An 18,444-nucleotide genomic window follows, 5' to 3' on the forward strand; every position below is an offset into this window, starting at 1 on the left:
AAATATACCCTCTACAGATTTTATATGTTATATCATACAGCGGAAGTCTCGAATATACAAGCATTTAAAAACTGTGCAATATATCCCGATTAGTTTTTAGGACCGAAAGGTGGGGCATTTAGATCTCACTAGCATTATACTTTAGACCGTCTAATCCTGGCAGGGTTTGGGATTACTAGATCCGGGATGGTTTATTTCTCCAACTATCCCCATGCAACTCCAATCATTGGGGCGCTTTTATCTTCGAAGGTTTATGTTTCACGTGAAGGCACAGCCCAACGAATCCATGCTGACTGTAAATTGCCCGTAACGCCGCTGGCAGCAATTAAGTTTCCTCCATCTCTGCCGGTGCTCTGGGCTTCCTTCATCGCGTCAGAAGGTTCCTCTCTGTTTTCACTACTCAGTCGCGCAAGTCCCAGGTGGAGACTCAGGAATACTCAGATGCAGAAGAGTTCTTCATCGCTGTTTCCGTAACAATCAGGGTTGTTAGCCCTGAACTTAACCCTTGAACCCGGAGGACTGGTGGACCACTCTCAGTCTGACCTCTGCCCTTTGACCCGACTGGCAGGGTGACCCTGCCAAATGCCGAAGCATAAAGCCTGATTCCAGCCAACATAGCTCTCCGGGTCATTGAGGACAACGAATCCAACTGGCGTCCAAAAGATCCACAAGACGTGTTGATCTTAGTAGAACAGTTAGAAACAGAGGCTGGAGCAGCAGTTTTCCTGCTGTGACTGAAGTCGGTTAACTTGCTAACGGTGAACGGTATTAGCTCATAATGAACACAGATGCTGGAAATCCAGAGCAATACACACAAGATGCTGGAGGAAGTCAGCAGGCCAGGCAGAACGGACAGGAATAAAGAGTAGATGTGTCGGACCGAGATACCTCATTAGGAAACGATGGCAGTAACTTCAGGTCCTCATTAATTTTGCTTTCATTGTCTTTGGTGTTTCTGTTCCTCTCCCTACAGGACAACACTCTGCTAATTCTGTAAGAATTTTGCGCTTATGTTGCACACTACCCAGTCCCGGTGCGCACCCGGCGAAGACGGACACGAATACCCGGAGTGCGGGCCTTTCACTCGGTATGCGGATATTTCCGATCAGATTCACGGAAAGCCCAGGGGGTTCTCCCGATATATATGAAAAATAACATTATTTTAAATGTATATATAACATAACGCTGAAAACGAACAAAAGCTGACCGAGACTTCTGTTCGGAATCAGCGCCTAATATTCAAACACCAAAATAATGAATTTTGCTGATTTCCACCTGGTATTGAAAAAGGAAGTCACAGTGGCGGACGCCGCTCCCAGGCTCAAAGCTGAGCTACTACGGAAGGGTCGTGGGTTGTGAGCTCCGGCAGATTACTGCTTGTGATCAGTAAATGAAAATTCAAACAAAAATGCAGATGCCGGAAATTTGAGATAAAAGCAGACATCGTTGGAAACACTGAGCAGGTCAGACAGACTCGGTGGAAGGAAACCCATTTATTGTTTCTGCAGTTTCCGTGTTTATTTGTGACCTACAATCCTTGGGAGGAGACACAATCTTTAGTCGGAATCTCCTCCCCTTCTACCACCCTGAACTCCCGCGCGTTCTCCTATCAGCGTCTCCGTGGCTGAATGTTAAAAGCCACAGGAGGCCGAGGCAGAAGGCTAAATTCACGCCGGGGCTGCCCGCGGGAGGACTGCAGGACACACGCTGAATTTAATTCACGCAAACTCTCTCCAAGTCACCTTTTGCGGTCAGTTCTCTCCTTCGCTGTAACACCCAACGAGAAGCGGAGTGGTGACTCCCCAGTTACTCGATAAGCAGCCTGGAGCGCTGGATGAACTGACATGGAAAGTCATTGTAAGGGATTCACTATTTTTTCTCTCTCTCTTAAGAAAGGCTTAGAATGTGATTTTTTTCTCTCTGTCGAAGTGCGTGGGATGTAAACATTCCGGTCTCTGCCCTGATCTGTCCAGAGAGCCGTCAGTTGATGATTTCATTTTCCTAGAGCCGGTGCTTCTTCGTCCTTGATTTAGTCAGAAGCGCGGATCGCCACAAACTTTATAATTGCATTAAAAGCATCCATTGGATTTTGATTATTTGAGTATTTGGATAAACGGGGTGCAATGGACCGAAATTTCGCGAACTCGAAACAGAGTTGCCTTTCATCGGGATAGGATAAACACGTTAGTGAGAAGCAACACTAAACATCAAACGGGATGAAAGAGGAACTGCGCATCCGAGTTTATTGACAAGCTCAAGGAAAAACTTATTGCAACAACATCCCAGGCAATTAGAGTCAGGTACACATAGGAGAAAGCATAAATGAAATACAAATCACATACGACTTTTAACAAGAAATATCACAAATAGAACCGAAGTCCATTGTCGACCCAAGTGTTAATGGTGTTTTTGTTCTGAGGTGATTGGCGGGTCAAAGCCGAATGATAATGAAGGGAAGTAGTTGTTCTGAAGCTGGTGTTGTGGGACTTCGGCTTTCTGTACCTCCTGTCCATCCATGGTAGCTGAAAACGATGGTAATGCCCAGATGATGGGAATCTTTGATGAAAATGCTGCTTTCTTGAGACAGCACCTCGTGCTCACACTTCCAGTGGTGGGAGGGATGTGCCCGTGATGTATTGCGCTAACTTCTGTCACAAAGCTTAACGAACCTCCCTGGCATGTTAGTGCTAACTTTCCCACCACAGTTTATAAATTCACTTCTATCGAGGCTCAAGACCCATGATCTCCCGTCCTGACCTGATCGTTTAACAGATAGCCAGCATCATGATTGTTTCCCTATATACTCCGCTTATTCCAAGTCCGATTTGTGCTCTGTAGGACATAGAACACTGTCCTCAGCATCCATAAACGTTCTTCCACCTAAACCATTAACCTTTTTCTCTTTCCACAGATGCTAGCAGAACTGCTGGGTTTTCCAAGCGTGCTCAGGTTTTTGTTTCAGATTTAGACGCTTACATCTATTTTAATGGTTTAATTTTGGTTGCTGTTACATACCCGTGGTACAAATATAAAAGGCAGCATCAGTTAACTTCCCAAACTCCTTTCAAGATTGGTGTTATCTTTCTGTAAGCAGTTTGTACGTTCTCCCTGTGACCACATGGATTTCCTCCCGGTGCTCTGGTTTCCCAAGAAGACAGTAAGTTGTGGACATGCATTGTTGGCCTAGGAAGCATGGTACACTTGCCGGCTGCTTCCAGCACTTCTTTGGTCCTTGATGCAAACAATGCATTTTACTGTATGTAGCTGATCTTTTTTAAACATTATCTTTAAAGCCTTTAGGTGATTCAACATCATAGAACCTTAAGACCGTAGAACACTAAGGCGCAATACAGGCCCTTCAGCCCTCCATGTTGTGCCGACCCATATAATCCTTTAAAAAAAGTACTAAACCCACACTATCCCATAACCCTCCATTTTTCTTTCATCCATGTGCTTGTCCAAGAGGCTCTTAAATACCCCTGATGTTTTAGCCTCCACTACCATCCCTGGCAAGTCATTCCAAGCACTCACGACCCTCTGTGTAAAAAACTTACCCCTAATGTCTCCCCTAACCTTCCCTCTCATAATTTTGTACATATGCCCTCTGGTGTTTGCTCTTGGTGCCCTGGGAAACAGGTACTGACTATCCACCCTATCTAAGCCTCTCATAATCTTGTAGATCTCTATCAAGTCTCTTCTCATTCTTCTACGCTCCAAAGAGAAAAGTCCCAGCTCTGCTAACCTTGCTTCATATGACTTGTTCTCCAAACCAGGCAACATCCTGGTAAATCTCCTCTGCACCCTCTCCATAGCTTCCACACCCTTCCTATAATGAGGTGACCAGAATTGAACGCAATACTTTAAGTGTGGTCTCACCAGAGATTTGTAGTGTTGCAACATGACCTCTCTACTCTTGAACTCAATCCCCCTGTTAATGAAGCCCAGCATCCCATAGGCCTTCTTAACTACCCTATCAACCTGTGCAGCGACCTTGAGGGATGTATGGATTTGAACCTCAAGGTCCCTTTGTTCATCCACACTCTTAAGTAACTGACCATTAATCCTGTACTCAGTCCTCTGGTTTGACCTTCCAAAATGCCTCACCTCACTCTTGTCCGGATTGAACTCCATCTGCCATTTTTCTGCCCAGCTCTGCAGCCTGTCTATATCCTCTTGTAACCTTTGACAACCTACAGCTCCATCCACAACTCCTCCAATCTTCATGTCATCCGCAAACTTACTCACCCATTCTTCCCCCTCTACATCCAGGTCATTTATGAAAATCACAAATAGCAGGGGTCCCAGGACAGATCCCTGCGGCACTCCACTAGTCACTGACCTCCAGGCAGAATACTTTCCTTCCACAACTACCCTCTGCTTTCTTCCTTTAAGCCAATTTTTTATCCAAACAGCCAAGGTTCCACTTATCCCATCCTTCATGACTTTCTGGATGAGTCTCTCATGAGGGACATTGTCAAATGCTTTGCTAAAGTCCATGTAGACCACATCCACAGCCCTGCCCTCATCAATTTCTTTTGTTACCTCTTCAAAAAACCTCAATCAGGCTCATGAGGTACGATTTTCCCTTCACAAAGCCATGTTGACTATCCCTGAGTGGACTGTACTTCTCCAAATGCTCGTAGATCCTATCCTTAAGAATCCTTACCAGTAGTTTGCATACCACTGATGTAAGACTCACCGTTCTATAGTTCCCAGGTTTCTCCCTATTACCTTTTTTAAACAAGGGAACTACATTTGCTATTCTCCAGTCCTCCGGCACTTCCCCTGCAGCTAAAGAGGATTCAAAGATCATGGCTAATGCTCCAGTGATCTCTTCTCTCAATTCCCACAACAACCTGGGATGTATCATATCTGGCCCTGGGGATTTATCAATCTTAATGAAGATCCAGCACTTCTTCTTCCTTAATCTCCACATTGTCCAGCACACAGACCCACTCTACTTCGACTTCCTCCTGATCAAGATCCTTTTTGCATGTGAATACTGAAGCAAAGTATTCATTTAGGACCTCCCCAACCTCCTCCGCCTCTATGCACATGTTGCCCTCTTTATCCTTTAGCAGTCCCACCTTCGTTCTCATCATCCTCCTATTCTTCACATATGCATAGAACGCCTTGGGCTTCTCCTTAATTCTACATGCCAAGGCCTTCTCATGCTCCCTTCTAGCTCTCCTAAGTCCTTTCTTTAGCTCCTCCCTGGCTACCCTATATTGATTATAAGCCCTTCCTACTTCCTGCTTCTTATTATCTAACATTCGGCTGAGACAACACAGTGTAAATGTACTGTGATATGTCCACATATCACATGGGAAGATAATTTATATATATACAGATTTGACACTGAGTTGGAAACTAAGTTCAACATTGAAACTTTGGTCAGAGAGGGGCGATCACATATTACTTGAAAAATAAGAACCCAAATGGACGAGAGGAACAGAGAACTGAAACACTAATGACCAATAACAAATCCAGAAAGGCAAACAGGTGCTGAAGCCCATTTTACATGTATAGAATTAGAATGTTATGGGAAACTTTTTAATGGAATCTTCTACTAGACCATTAACACAGGAAGGTAACCTGAGGTGTGGCATTAATGAGGCAAGGCTTCCTCAGTTGCATACTCAAGTTTCAAGATTGTTTATTGTCATCCTGTTGTACAAAAAGGAGAACAAAATGATCAGTATTCTGGATCTGATGCAGCATAAAAACACAATAAATAAAAGCAGTACTATAAAATACAATGTACAGGTAATTGTTACATCCATTGATTGCATGCATATAAAGTGATGCTCGATGATGTGTGTGTAGTGATGATGCCAGTGAGGTGGTTAATGGGTAGAGGTGCAAGTCAACCTGACAGCTTGGGGAATCCTGGTGTAGATGCTCTTCCCTGATGGGAGTGGGACAAATAGTCCATAAGCAGGTTGGGTGGGACCTTCAATATATCTCTGATACTCATGATATAGTTGTCCTCCAGAACATAATGCAGGTACTTGTTATTCAGATCTTGTGCATATGAATTCACAGATACTTCACACTCTTGGAAGCTGTGTTGAAGGATAATGCAACACTTTTTCAGCTACCATACTATAGGAAAGATATGGTGGCAAAGTGCAGTAGTGATTCTCCAGGTATCGCCTAAAATGGAGGGCTGCTGTCACAAGGAGAGATTGGATAAGATGGGTTTATTCCAACGTTCCCTCTGTCTTTTTTTTTACAACTGCATAGACCAACCATTGCTTGGAACAGGAAATTATCACATGGCCTGAAAACTTTGTGGTACTTTAATGTGGTACTATGAAAATTTAGAACAAAAATTTAAAAATCACGTACATTTGATTTTATCTATTAATTGAAGGGTATAGTGAAACACAATGCAACAAAGAAAATCTTTCATGTTTTGTAAACTTTTTCTTCTCTGTCCTTATTCAGCTGCATGGAAACAAAGGCTACGTGTGTGCGAGCATTGCAGTTACTGTGCGGCTGTACAACTTAGAGGAAACTGTGGCCTATTCTCATTGAAACGCTAGAGGCTGAGAAAGGTTAGTAAAATTATGAAGAATGTAGATCGATTATTTTTCCTAAGGCAAGGGAGTCTTGAATGAAATGAGAGAGATGAGTGGAGGAGAGTGGAGAGACTTTTAAAGGAGATCTGAGCAGTAACTTTTTCACATAGAACGGTGATGATTATCTAGAATGAGCTGGAGGAGGCAGATACAATTACAATGTCACCAGATGTACTTAGGCAGAGGAGGTGTAGATAGGCACAGAAGAGGTGGACTCATAGATCCCATTTCTGTACTGGAATAAGATCCTCTGATGATAACATGTGATCTAGTTTACATGCATCATCAAGATTCACACACAATTCAGGCCAACATTTGCGGTGCTCTGGTTACAAAACATTCACAGATTTCCATGGTATGGGTCTGAATGATAAGAAGATTCACTGTTTTGAGGAGGATTCAAGTTCAAGTTCAAGTTTATTATCATTCAGCCGTACACATGTATACTGCCAAATGAAACAATGTCCTTCCAGACCAAGGTTCACAACACAGTACACATAACTCACACAAATCACATCAAGTAATATTACCACTAGTAAATTAACAGGTAATAGCAACAAAAGTTAAAAGGTAAACAGTATAATGCTGCTGGCACTTCATATGTGATGAGACCTGGGTTGTAGCAGGAAGTTCAGCTGTCACATGGCCTGGGGGATAGAAGCTATTTCCCATCTGAACAGTTCTTGTCCCAAAGCTTCAGTACCTCCTGCCTGTTGGGGGGCAGGGGGGGGGGGCTCGTCAAAGACATCACTGAAACTTCCTAAATCCAACCAATGAAATTCCTTCTCAGTAAATGTTTTCAGAGTTTTCTTTTCCAGTGCTTTGCAGAATGAATTTCACATTTCAAAAAGGCATAATACTTAGAACATAGAACAATACAGCAATGGATCGGCTATCTAGCCCATAAGGTTACAGAGTCAGGGTCATAGAGCATGGAAAGTCCTTTCAGCCCATCCAGAGCATCCTCCCTACAGTCAGCCCATAGCCCTCCAAGCCCTCCCCCTCCATCTACCTATCCAAATGCCTCTTGAATGTTGAAGTTGTGCCCAGCGCGACCTTTTTCCTCTGGCAGCTCATCCCAGGTACCCTCCGTGTAAGGAAGTTATTTCTCAGCTCCCTTTTAAATCTGTACTCTCCTATCTTGTCCCTGTGCCCACTAGTTTGGACTCTCCAGTCCTGGGGAGATGACTTAGACCGTCTGCATATCCACATCCCTCATGATTTTATAAACTCCTCTGAGGTCACCCCTCATTCTCCTGGGCTCCAAGCAATGAAGATCCATCATGATTAACTTCTCCCTAGAACTCAGACCCTGTTGTCCAGACAGCATCCTCGTAAATCTCTTCTGTACTCTGCCCAGCTTGACAATAACAGGATGACCAAAACAATTCTAGAATGGCCTCATCAATGACTTAAAATAGTGTAACATACACTATGTGATTTTTCCCCTTTACTAAAATAGTCATGAGTGAACATTGAGCCTAGAATACTGCTTTAAAATTTTTTAGCCAATGCAGTTGGAGATCTTTCCTTCATCCAATAGTCACATTACTCATTTGAAAGTTAAAGTATTTACACATGTTATAACTTTTATCTTTCTTGCAGAACTTGAATAAATAGTAACAAATGAGCAAAACTGAAGTCTGTGAACATGAAGCAATGCCACAGAAAGGTATTTAAATTTTTATTTTCAAAAGCGGTGGAGAAATTACTACAATTCCAAATTATTTCACCCCAAAATTGGCCTTTTTTTCAGCAGTTAGCCCAAAAGTGAAAATACAGGTCTGGAAGAGAAGATGGTTTAAAATTTCAGCTGTGGGCTGGTAGTGTGGCGGTTAGCACAATGCTGTTACAGCTTGGGGCATTGGAGTTCAGAGTTCAAATCAGCACCGTCTGTAAGGAGTTTCTACGTTTTTCCCTTGAGAATGTGTGTTTCCTTTATCTGCTCTGGTTTTCACCCACAGCTCAAAGATGTACCGGTTAGTAGGTTGATTGTAAATTGTCCTGTGATTAGAGTCCGAAGGGTGAATTGCTGGGCATTGCAGCTCATTGGGGAAGGGGTATCCTGCACTGTATCTCTAAATAAAAATACTTTATTGTCACCAAACAATTGATACTAGAGCATACAATCATCACAGTGATATTTAATTCTGTGCTTCACACTCCCTGAAGTACAAATTGAAGTAAATATAATAAAAAATTTAAATTATAAATCATAATTAGAAAATAGAAAAGGAAAAGTAAGGTAGTGCAAGTCAGGTCCGGATATTTGGAAGGTACGGCCCAGATCCGGGTCAGAATCTGTTCAGCAGTCTTATCACAGTTGGAAAGAAGCTGTTCCCAAATCTGGCCGTATGAATCTTCATGCTCCTGAACCTTCTCCCAGAGGGAAGAGGGACAAAAAGTGTGTTGGCAGGGTGGGACTTACCCTTGATTATCCTGGCAGATAAATAAATAGAAAGTATATAAATAACTAAGGTGGTTTTTGTTTGGATATTGACTGCAAAAATGAATGCACAGGCACTGAACTAGTATCACTATTCCTGTTAACGTACGCATGTTGTAATCTACAAACCACAATTTCAACATGCCCAAGGAACAATATCCCTGAATAACGTGCATGAAGAACAAAGTGTGATTATGCCTGTGTTACTGCTACAGATGCAACCATTCCTTGTTGATTGATTTAATATGTTGTCAGACTGTTTATTGATGCGCCGTGTGTTGGAATTTCTGATATGTTCTTCCATTTTGCAAATATTCTCCATGGCCACATCATTCGATCTCCTTAACACTCAGTAGGAGAATGCACCATATGGTGCAGTTCTAACTTTTGTCCTGGTTTGACATCTGGCCGACACTTACCCAGTGAGTCTTACCTGGAGCAGTATAATTAACCTCAGCATCTTTATACTAAAGATGACAACAGGGTTTCCAAGCATCACTACTATCCACACAAAATGTTGGAAAGACTCAGCTGATAAGGTAGTATCTATAGAGGGGAACAAACAGATGACATTTCAGGCCAAGACCTATCATCAAGATTAGAAACATCAACTGTTTATTTCCTTACATAGATGCCTGAACTGCTGGGTACCTCCAACAATTTGTGTTTCTGTGTTGCTCAAGATCTCTAACATCTGCAGAATCTCTTGTATTCCTGACTACTATCTAAACTCTCTTCCTGTAAAGCCTGTGAGAATTGTGGATGATGACAGCATCTTGCGTTCCCTGTTGTCTGCAGGTTGCCAGCTGTATCTAACCCTTGCTAAAGCCAAACTCGAAGTCTGTGCTGCTTGTGTGGGGAATTCACCTGTCCCTGACATTTGATATTTCTTGGCTGCGAAAGCTTGGACTTACAACATGAAGTCTGTTAGTAGGAAGTTTCTTACAGAGGTCGGACTCTGCTGTTCACAGATTAGGTTGAGGAATTGCCCCTTCATGCTCGTTTATATGACACTACCTCTCCACTTGCAGGCGTAGGCTGTGTAAATCAACTGGGAGGCTTCTTTGTCAATGGACGTCCTTTGCCCACATGCAAGCGGGAGAGGATCATAGAAATGGCAACAAACGGCATCAAGGCCTGTGACATCTCCAGGATTTTACAGGTGAACCAGCTTTGCATTTCACTTACGTTTATCAGGGTATAGAACCTGGGAAAAAAATCCACCCATGGAGTTCACTGGCTTTCAATTCTGAGGTCAAATGAACCAGATGAAGCTTAACTATATTGCTAGTTGAATCAGCTTCAGCTCACAGTTCAAGATGAAGAATAGTATCATCCTAGATTCACCTAAGGCATAGACAAGCCAGAACTCACTGCCTCCTGGTTTCTGCTAACTTGGTAACATTCTTCAGACTCTAATCTCTTGCTCTTCTAAGATTACTTCTATCTCCTCACTCATCTTTTCATTTCTACTGAAACCCCATTTCTGCTTTGATTACTTTCCCTAGAATCTATCAATGCCCTCACAGTCAACATGTAGAAAAATCACACAACACAAACTCCAACTTGTCCAGAACTGTGACCATTCCCTTTCTAACACCGAGTTCAGTGAACATGGCTCTCTTGCTGACCCTGCTAAATATAAATTCTTCAATCTGGATCCCAATTTGTTTCACTGACTCAGCTAAATCTACCTCCATAACGCTCTCCAGCCTTATGTTTCTGGTCTTAATGCTCTAACCCCCTGACTTGCCTTTCCTCCGTTGCTCCAACATCTCAGCCCTATTTACTGGCTCTCCCTTCCCATTCCCTCTTAGTCACATCTGAAAGCCTCCTCAGAACGTGACTGTTCGAACATGGTTTCTGCTAGTTCTCTCCCCTATCTCTGCCTGCAGGGCATCATCTGGTAATTACACCATCTTATGTTCCCTACTGAATTTAACATCTCCTCTTCATTCCAATACACACAAAGTGCTGGAGGGACTCAGCAGGCCAGGCAGCCTCTGTGGGAAAAAACAAACATATGATGTTTCAGGCCAAGACCCTTCATCAGGACTTGTTTGTGATCTGCTCTCCATTGCAGGTCTCCAATGGTTGTGTGAGTAAGATCCTGGGCCGATTTTACCAGACGGGCTCTGTGGGCCCAAAGGCCATTGGTGGGAGTAAACCGCGCCTGTCAACCCCAGAGGTTGTGGCAAGGATTGCTCAGCTTAAGTGGGACAATCCGTCAATGTTTGCCTGGGAAATCCGTGGGAAGCTGCTGTCAGAGGGAATCTGCACCAAGGATAAAATTCCTAGTGTGAGTTTGCAATTTAATTCTATTGCCTAACAGTGAAATTCTGCCTTCAGATTAGGACCTCTGACTGGAAAATGGTGAGAAGAGCACTATTGCATCTCAGAATCATAGAACTGTGGAATCTAATGGAGAAACATGAAGTTCAATGTTCAAAGTAAATTTTATTAACAGAGCACATATATGTCACCACAATATCCCTAGGATTTATTTTGCTGTGGGGATATTCAGCAAATCTAAAGAATGGTAACTATAACAGGATCAATGAAAGATCAACCAGAGTGCAGAGAACGACAAACTATGCAAGTGCAAGTATAAATAAATAGCAATAATTAATAAGAACTTGAGATAACAAGATAACGAGTACTTAAAGTGAGATCATTGGGTTATGCTAACGTCTCAATGGATGGGCAAGTGAGTAGCACACCGTGATAGGGTAAATGTCTCCTGTACTGTACCTGTCAGGTGTAAAGTCCCAAAGTGATAGGCAGCTTCAGTCTAAAACTAAAGCCCTGGATCACAGGATGAATGTGCTTCTGATTGGATACAAACATTCGGAAAACCACCTTTCTCAGGTTGTGTAAGCTGACCTGCAATGTGTCGCGGAAGGTTGTCTGTGGGGTTGAAGCATAACTGAGCTGTTAGAGCTGAGCAAACCGAACAGTGCTCAGCTCTGGAGGTGTCTGAACCTTGATGCTGGACTGACAGCACCTCTTTCAGGTGTGTAGGTATCAGTTCTTTAACATGATCTTTTCACATTTATTGTTAACAGGAAAGTTGCATTAGGATCACAGCAACAGAGCAGGGATTTTACGTTATTATATGATCATGTCTGTTCCGTGTTTCACAGCATAGCTCTGTTATTATTCCTTGCTCCTTGAAATCTCCACACAACAAAACATTGGTCTCAAACTTCTCAATTGATAATGGCCTTTTGTAGAGGGAGTTCATACTCTATTTCTTGATTTCACCCCCAAGTGACATAGATAGAACATTAATTCCCTACCATCGGGAATGGCTCCTCCATCAAATTCCTTTATCATTTCAAAGATCTCAATGGGCTCACCTCTCAACTTTCTAAACTCAAGATAAAACATGTCAGGCTGACACAAACGTATTTTTACTATAAAGCTTCTAACTCTGATATTGTTCTGGTGAATCTGCCCGCGTCTTCTCTGTGGTGATCAGAACTACATTCGTTAGCGGGATGGAGTCAGGCCAGTCCCTCAGTAAGCCTTGCACAGCACTCTGGACCTCGTTTTCTGTGTTAAAGGTGCTAAGTAAATGCAGGTCATTGTTTTTATTACAAGAGCAAGTTTTGAATGAAAGCCTGCAAAACAATACATTTGTATATCTTTGCATCCACTGTTTTGAAAGCCCTGCTGACAATAGGCTCCCCAAAGAGTTCACATGGATATATGTGCAGACAGTAATAAATTTTCTTTGCACCTTTTCTAGGTTTCATCAATTAATCGAGTTCTGCGCAATCTGCATTCTGACCTGCAGTTCTCTGCACCTGAGAGCTCAAGAAGCAGGAAAAGTTCAGAAGGTGGGACTGATACACCAGGAAACACTTAGTAAGACAGAAAAGTTAACAGTAACCAAGGTCAAGCATGAATATTTGGGTCTAGTTCACTCAAGTCCTGAGTGTGGTGCCTTACTGCAATTCTAAATTAAGATTTCAAACACCCCCTGTGTTTTATCTTTTCCTGTGTGCCTGTAATTTCCCCCAGTCCCTTAATCTCCAAAACATCTGAATTCTGGCACCTTGTTGATCCATCACTGATGGCAGCCTTCAGCTACCAGTGCCCTAAACTATGTACTTCATCCCCTGTCCCCTTTCCTCTCTGCTTCTTGCTTCAAACTTCCCTCTTTGGCAAAGCTTTTGTCAACCTGTCCTAATCCTAATACAGTTTGGCAAGTCTTCATGCTAATCTCCCTCTGAGGCACATTGATACATTTCTGCTGCATTAAAGGTGCTGGCTACATGGAAGTTATCGGCACTAGAAAAACAGGAATAAGTCCTTCGTCCACCATATTTGTGCTCACCAAAGTACCCGAGTAAGTAACTGCCCATCTGATGTTCGTGGCCCTCCACTCTCTGCATATTCACGTTAAACATCTCTCTGTATTTGCCTCCACTGCCACCCCAGCAGCACTTTCCAGCCACTCACTGATCTCTGCGTAAAAAACTTGACCCGCACATCCCCTCTGAATTTAGCCCCTCTCACTTTAACTGTATAACCTCTAGAATTAGGCAGTTCAACATCTGGGGAAAAGATACTACCCATTCTATCTATGCCTCTCCTAATTTTATTGACTGTATTTAGGTCTCCCCTCAGCCATTGTCTCTGCAGAGGATACAGCCCAAATTTGTCCAATTTCTCCTTATAACCTTCCAGGCAGCACCTTGCTAAACTTCTGCACTCTCTCCAAAATCTCAACATCCTTCCTGTTATGAGGTGACGAGTACTGAATGCAGACCTGCACTCAAAACGTGACCAAACCAGAGTTGTTGAACATGTTGCCTTTCCTAATAAAGGTAGGCATGGTGCACACCTCCTTTACCACCTGACCCACCTGTGCAGTCACTTTCCATCAGTTATGCACCCTGCACGTCGACGCTGTGAAGGGTCTTGACATCAATAGTGTATTGTCCCTTTACGTTTGAGCTCCTGAAGAGTAAACACATCTCATGCTTGGCATATTCAACTCCATCTACCATTCCTCTCCAGGTGACCCTGAACTACAGGCTGCACAGAGCCGGTCACTAACGTACGACTGATTATAATGTAAGAAATTGAGAAGCTAAGGCAGAGGAGTGGCTGACCTTGTTTCTCCATGATCTATCTTGTTCATCATTTGCTGCTTTAAAGGGCAGTTGTCATTTGTTGTCTCTTCCAGTAAGTCTTCAGTTCGTATTTCCACCACTCGTTGAATCAGGGAGATGTCAAATTAATCACCTAATGATCAGGACACTACCTTAAATGAGTAACCCAGCAGCTCCATCTCAGGGCAGCTAGAGACAGTCACTAAACAGAGATTTTACCAGATTGGCCAAGTTCCCCATATAGATTCAAATACATCATATCGTACCTGGTGGTCCCTGCTGCTCAGTTAAAACATGCCTTCTATACCTTTTCATATCGTCACCTTGGCCCCCATTCTGAAAGCATTTTGAAAACTGCTAGTGTCGCAGCTTCCACAGCGATTTGATGTCTAGAGTCCAGATTCCCAAAGCCTTTCTGTTAAACAGTGGCAACTCAGACCAATACCATTGCTGGCAACCACACTGGGAGTTATCCTCATATGAGACATAGAAACATAGAAAATAGGTGCAGGAGTAGGCCATCCTCATATGAAACACCCTCTGACCAAATCTGATAACAAGGTTCAAAAATGTATCCAATCCTTTATTAGCAACTAACAAAACATACAATCTTGAAGCAATGAAACTTATGAAACTAAAATTAGTGATATTGAATGTTCTTTAGTGGATTTAAGTGGTCAACACAAAATATGAGACCTGAGGGTCCCCAGTTCTAAACTAACCAGAAGAGAACATGAATACAAAACTTATTCCCTTTGCTTTTACCATGCTCCATCCACGTGACTAGCTACCATAATAAAGGCATAACACAGAATACAAAGCAGAGAGAAAACAGGTGCATGGTCCCTATAGAGTGCTTCCCAATGTCTCTCCTATGCTTAAGATTTTGACCTATTATTATTGACTTCTCAGTGGATAAAATAGCTCATTTGTACATACCTGTGTAAACTGTACCTACCTTATGATTATAAGTGTTGCTTATAGTTTTGACACTCCCCCACAAGTGAAAACATTATTCAATGCATCTCCTAACAAGACAATTCAAAGAGTTTTCGATCAACCTGAGAAAAGCAGTTGTGGTTCCAGCTTAGCATCTTTTCAAAAAAGAGCCTTCCTGAAAAAGAATATCACCTCAAGTATGCACAAAATATCAAGTAGATTATATAAGAAATATAGGAACATAAGAAATAGGAGCAGGAGTAGGCCATCTGGCCCATCGAGCCTGTCCCACCATTCAATAAGATCATGGCTGATCTGTCCGTTAACTCAGCTCCATCTACCTGCCTTTTCCCCATAACCCTTAATTTCCTTACTATGTAAAAACCTACCTAACTGTTTCTTAAATATATTTAGTGAAGAAGCCTCAACTGCTTCCCTGGGCAGAGAATTCCACAGATTCACCATTCTCTGGGAAAAACAGTTCCTCCTCATTTCTGTCCTAAATCTTCTTCCCTGAATCTTGAGGCAGTGTCCCCTAGTTCTAGTCTCACCTACCAATGGAAACAACTTTCCTACTTCTATCTTATCTATCCCTTTCAAAATTTTGTATGTTTCTATAAAATCCCCTCTCATTCTTCTGAACTTCAGGGAGTATAGTCCCAGGCCACTCAATCTCTCCTCGTAGGTTAACCCCTTCATCTCTAGAATCAATTTGGTGAACCTCCTCTGCATGTACACCTGTGGTGGGATCTGAGCCCAAAGCTATCTACTCACCCTAAAGATGGCTTGTATGACACATATGAGAATTGATGCTTGAAGGTGATTGGTGTCATATTCCAAAGACTGTGGGCTAGTACGTTAATTGGTCACAAAATTGCAATTGGGTGGCACTTACCTGTTGGACTGGAAGAGCCTATTACCATGCGGTATGTCAGACAGTGGAGAGCCCCCTGTCGCCGTCCCCTCAACAATAAGTACTTCATTTTGAGTACTGTTTGGGGTGGGGGGGCCTACTGGGGGAAGCAACAGCGCTCTCTGGCCCTGTGGCTCAGAAGGGCAGGGAATGGAAGAGGATGCCAGCAGTAATAGAGGACTCTATAGTTTGGGAGACAGATAGGTGATTTTGTGGGCGCGAAAAAGAAACAAGGATGGTAGTTTGCCTCCCAGGTGCCAGGGTCCGGGATGTTTCTGAATGCATTCACAATATCCTGAAAAGGGAGGGTGAACAGCCAGAAGACATGGTACATATTGGTACCAACGACATGGGGAGAAGGTCCTAAAAAAGGGATGCAGGGAGTTCCGAAGGAAGCTGACTAGCAGGACCTCAAGGGCAGTAATCTTGGGTTTGCTGCCTGTGCTACAGAACAGTGAGGATGGGAATAGAATAAGGTGACAGATAAATGCATGGCTGAAGAATTGAAGCAGGGGCAGGGATTCAGATTTCTGGATCATTGGGACCTCTTCTGGGGCAGGTGTGACCTGTACAAAAAGGACGGGTTGCTCTTGAATCCAAGGGGACCAATATTCTTGCTGGCAGATTTACCAGAACTGTTGGGAATGGTTTAAACTGATACGGCAGGGGGACGGGAACCAGTATGATAGAGCTGAGGATGAGCTGGCAGGTTTGCAAGGAGTTGATGTTTGTAAAATGATTATAAGAAGGAAAACAGTAGTGGGCCTCTGTTAGTCTCGATAGACCATGGATTTGCGCCTTGGAAAGTTTCCAGGGTGCAAGCCTGGGCAAGGTTTTTTTTAATGGAAGACCGGCAGTTGCCCAAGCTGCAAGTCTCCCCTCTCCATGCCACCGATGTTGTCCAAGGGAAGGGCATTAGGACCCATACAGCTTGGCACCGGTGTCATCACAGAGCAAAGTGTGGTCAAGTGCCTTGCTCAAGGACACACACGCAGTCTCAGCCAAGGCTCGACTAGCGACCTTCAGATCACTAGACAAGTGCCTTAACAACCGGTGATTGGGTACAATTGCAGACAGAGCAAGGAGTGAAATTGTACCACAGAGGCAAAATTCAGAAGGGTGAAGAACACAGGACTGAAGGTGTTGTACTCTATTTAAATACACATGGCATTCGGAATAAGGTGGACAAACTCATGGCGCAATTAGGGATTGGTCAGTATGACGTTGTGAGCATCACTGAGTCGTGGCTGGAAGAAGGCCGTCGTTGGGAGTTTAACATCAAAGGATAGACTTTGTATTGAAAGGACAGGCAGGAAGGCATAGGCAGTGGTGTGGCTCTGTTGGTAAGAGATGGAATTACATCGTTAGAAAGAGGTGACATAGGGTCAGAGAATGATGAATCTTGTGGGTAGAGTTAAGAAACTGCAAGGGTGAAAACCCATTTGGGAAACATATACTGTATAGGCCTCCAAATAGTAGCCAAGATGTGGGGTTGAGATTGCAAAGGGAGCTGGAAAGGGCATGTACTAAGGGTAATGTCATAATTGTAATGGCAGACTTCAATATGCAAGGGAATTGGGAAAATCAGGTTGGTGTCAGATTGCAAGAGAGGGAATTTATTGAATCAGAATCAGAATCAAGTTTATTATCACCGGCATGTGTTGTGAAATTTGTTAACTTAGCAGCAGCATTTCAATCCAATACATAATCTAGAAAAAATAATAATAACTAAACGAGTAAATCAATTACAGTAGACGTATATTGAATAGATTTTTTAAAATGTGCAAAAATCAGAAATAGTGTATGCTAAAAAAAAGTCAGGCAGTGTCCAAGGGTTCAATGTCCATTTAGGAATCGGATGGCAGAGGGGAAGAAGCTGTTCCTGAATCGCTGAGTGTGTGCCTTCAGGCTTCTGTACCTCCTACCTGATGGTAACAGTGAGAAAAGGGCATGTCCTGGGTGCTGGAGGTCCTTCATAATGGACACTGCCTTTCTGAGGCACCGCTTCTGTACTCCCTGGGTATTTTGTAGACTAGTACCCAAGATGGAGCCAATTAGATTTACAACCTTCTGCAGCTTCTTTCGGTCCTGTGCAGTAGCCCCTCCATACCAGACAGTGATGCAGCCTGTCAGAATGCTCTCCACAGTACAACTATGGAAGTTTTTGAGTGTATTTTTTGACATGCTGAATCTCTTCAAACTCCTAATAAAGTATAGCCACTGTCTTGCCTTCTTTATGACGACATCGATATGTTGGGACCAGGTTAGATCCTCAGAGATCTTGACACCCAACAACTTGAAGCTACTCACTCTCTCCACTTCTGATCCCTCTATGAGGATTGGTATGTGTTCCTTCGTCTTATCCTTCCTGAAGTCCACAATCAGCTCTTTCATCTTACTGACGTTGAGTGTCAGGTTGTTGCTGCAGCACCACTCCAC

General features: G+C 43.1%; 1 protein-coding gene across 1 annotated transcript in view; it reads left to right on the forward strand.

The window, feature by feature from the left end:
* The first annotated feature begins 8,235 nt into the window (after positions 1–8,235).
* pax4 (paired box 4) overlaps positions 8,236–18,444 on the forward strand; it is a 51,206-nt gene continuing 40,997 nt past the window's right edge. Inside the window, exons 1-4 of the mRNA XM_059988470.1 lie at positions 8,236–8,256; positions 10,007–10,192; positions 11,114–11,329; positions 12,782–12,872. Of these exons, the coding sequence (XP_059844453.1) occupies positions 8,236–8,256; positions 10,007–10,192; positions 11,114–11,329; positions 12,782–12,872 (514 nt within the window). The remainder of the gene's footprint in view (positions 8,257–10,006; positions 10,193–11,113; positions 11,330–12,781; positions 12,873–18,444) is intronic.

The sequence above is a fragment of the Hypanus sabinus genome, chromosome 13, assembly GCF_030144855.1.
Source record: "Hypanus sabinus isolate sHypSab1 chromosome 13, sHypSab1.hap1, whole genome shotgun sequence".
NCBI classification, from domain to species: Eukaryota; Metazoa; Chordata; class Chondrichthyes; order Myliobatiformes; family Dasyatidae; genus Hypanus; species Hypanus sabinus.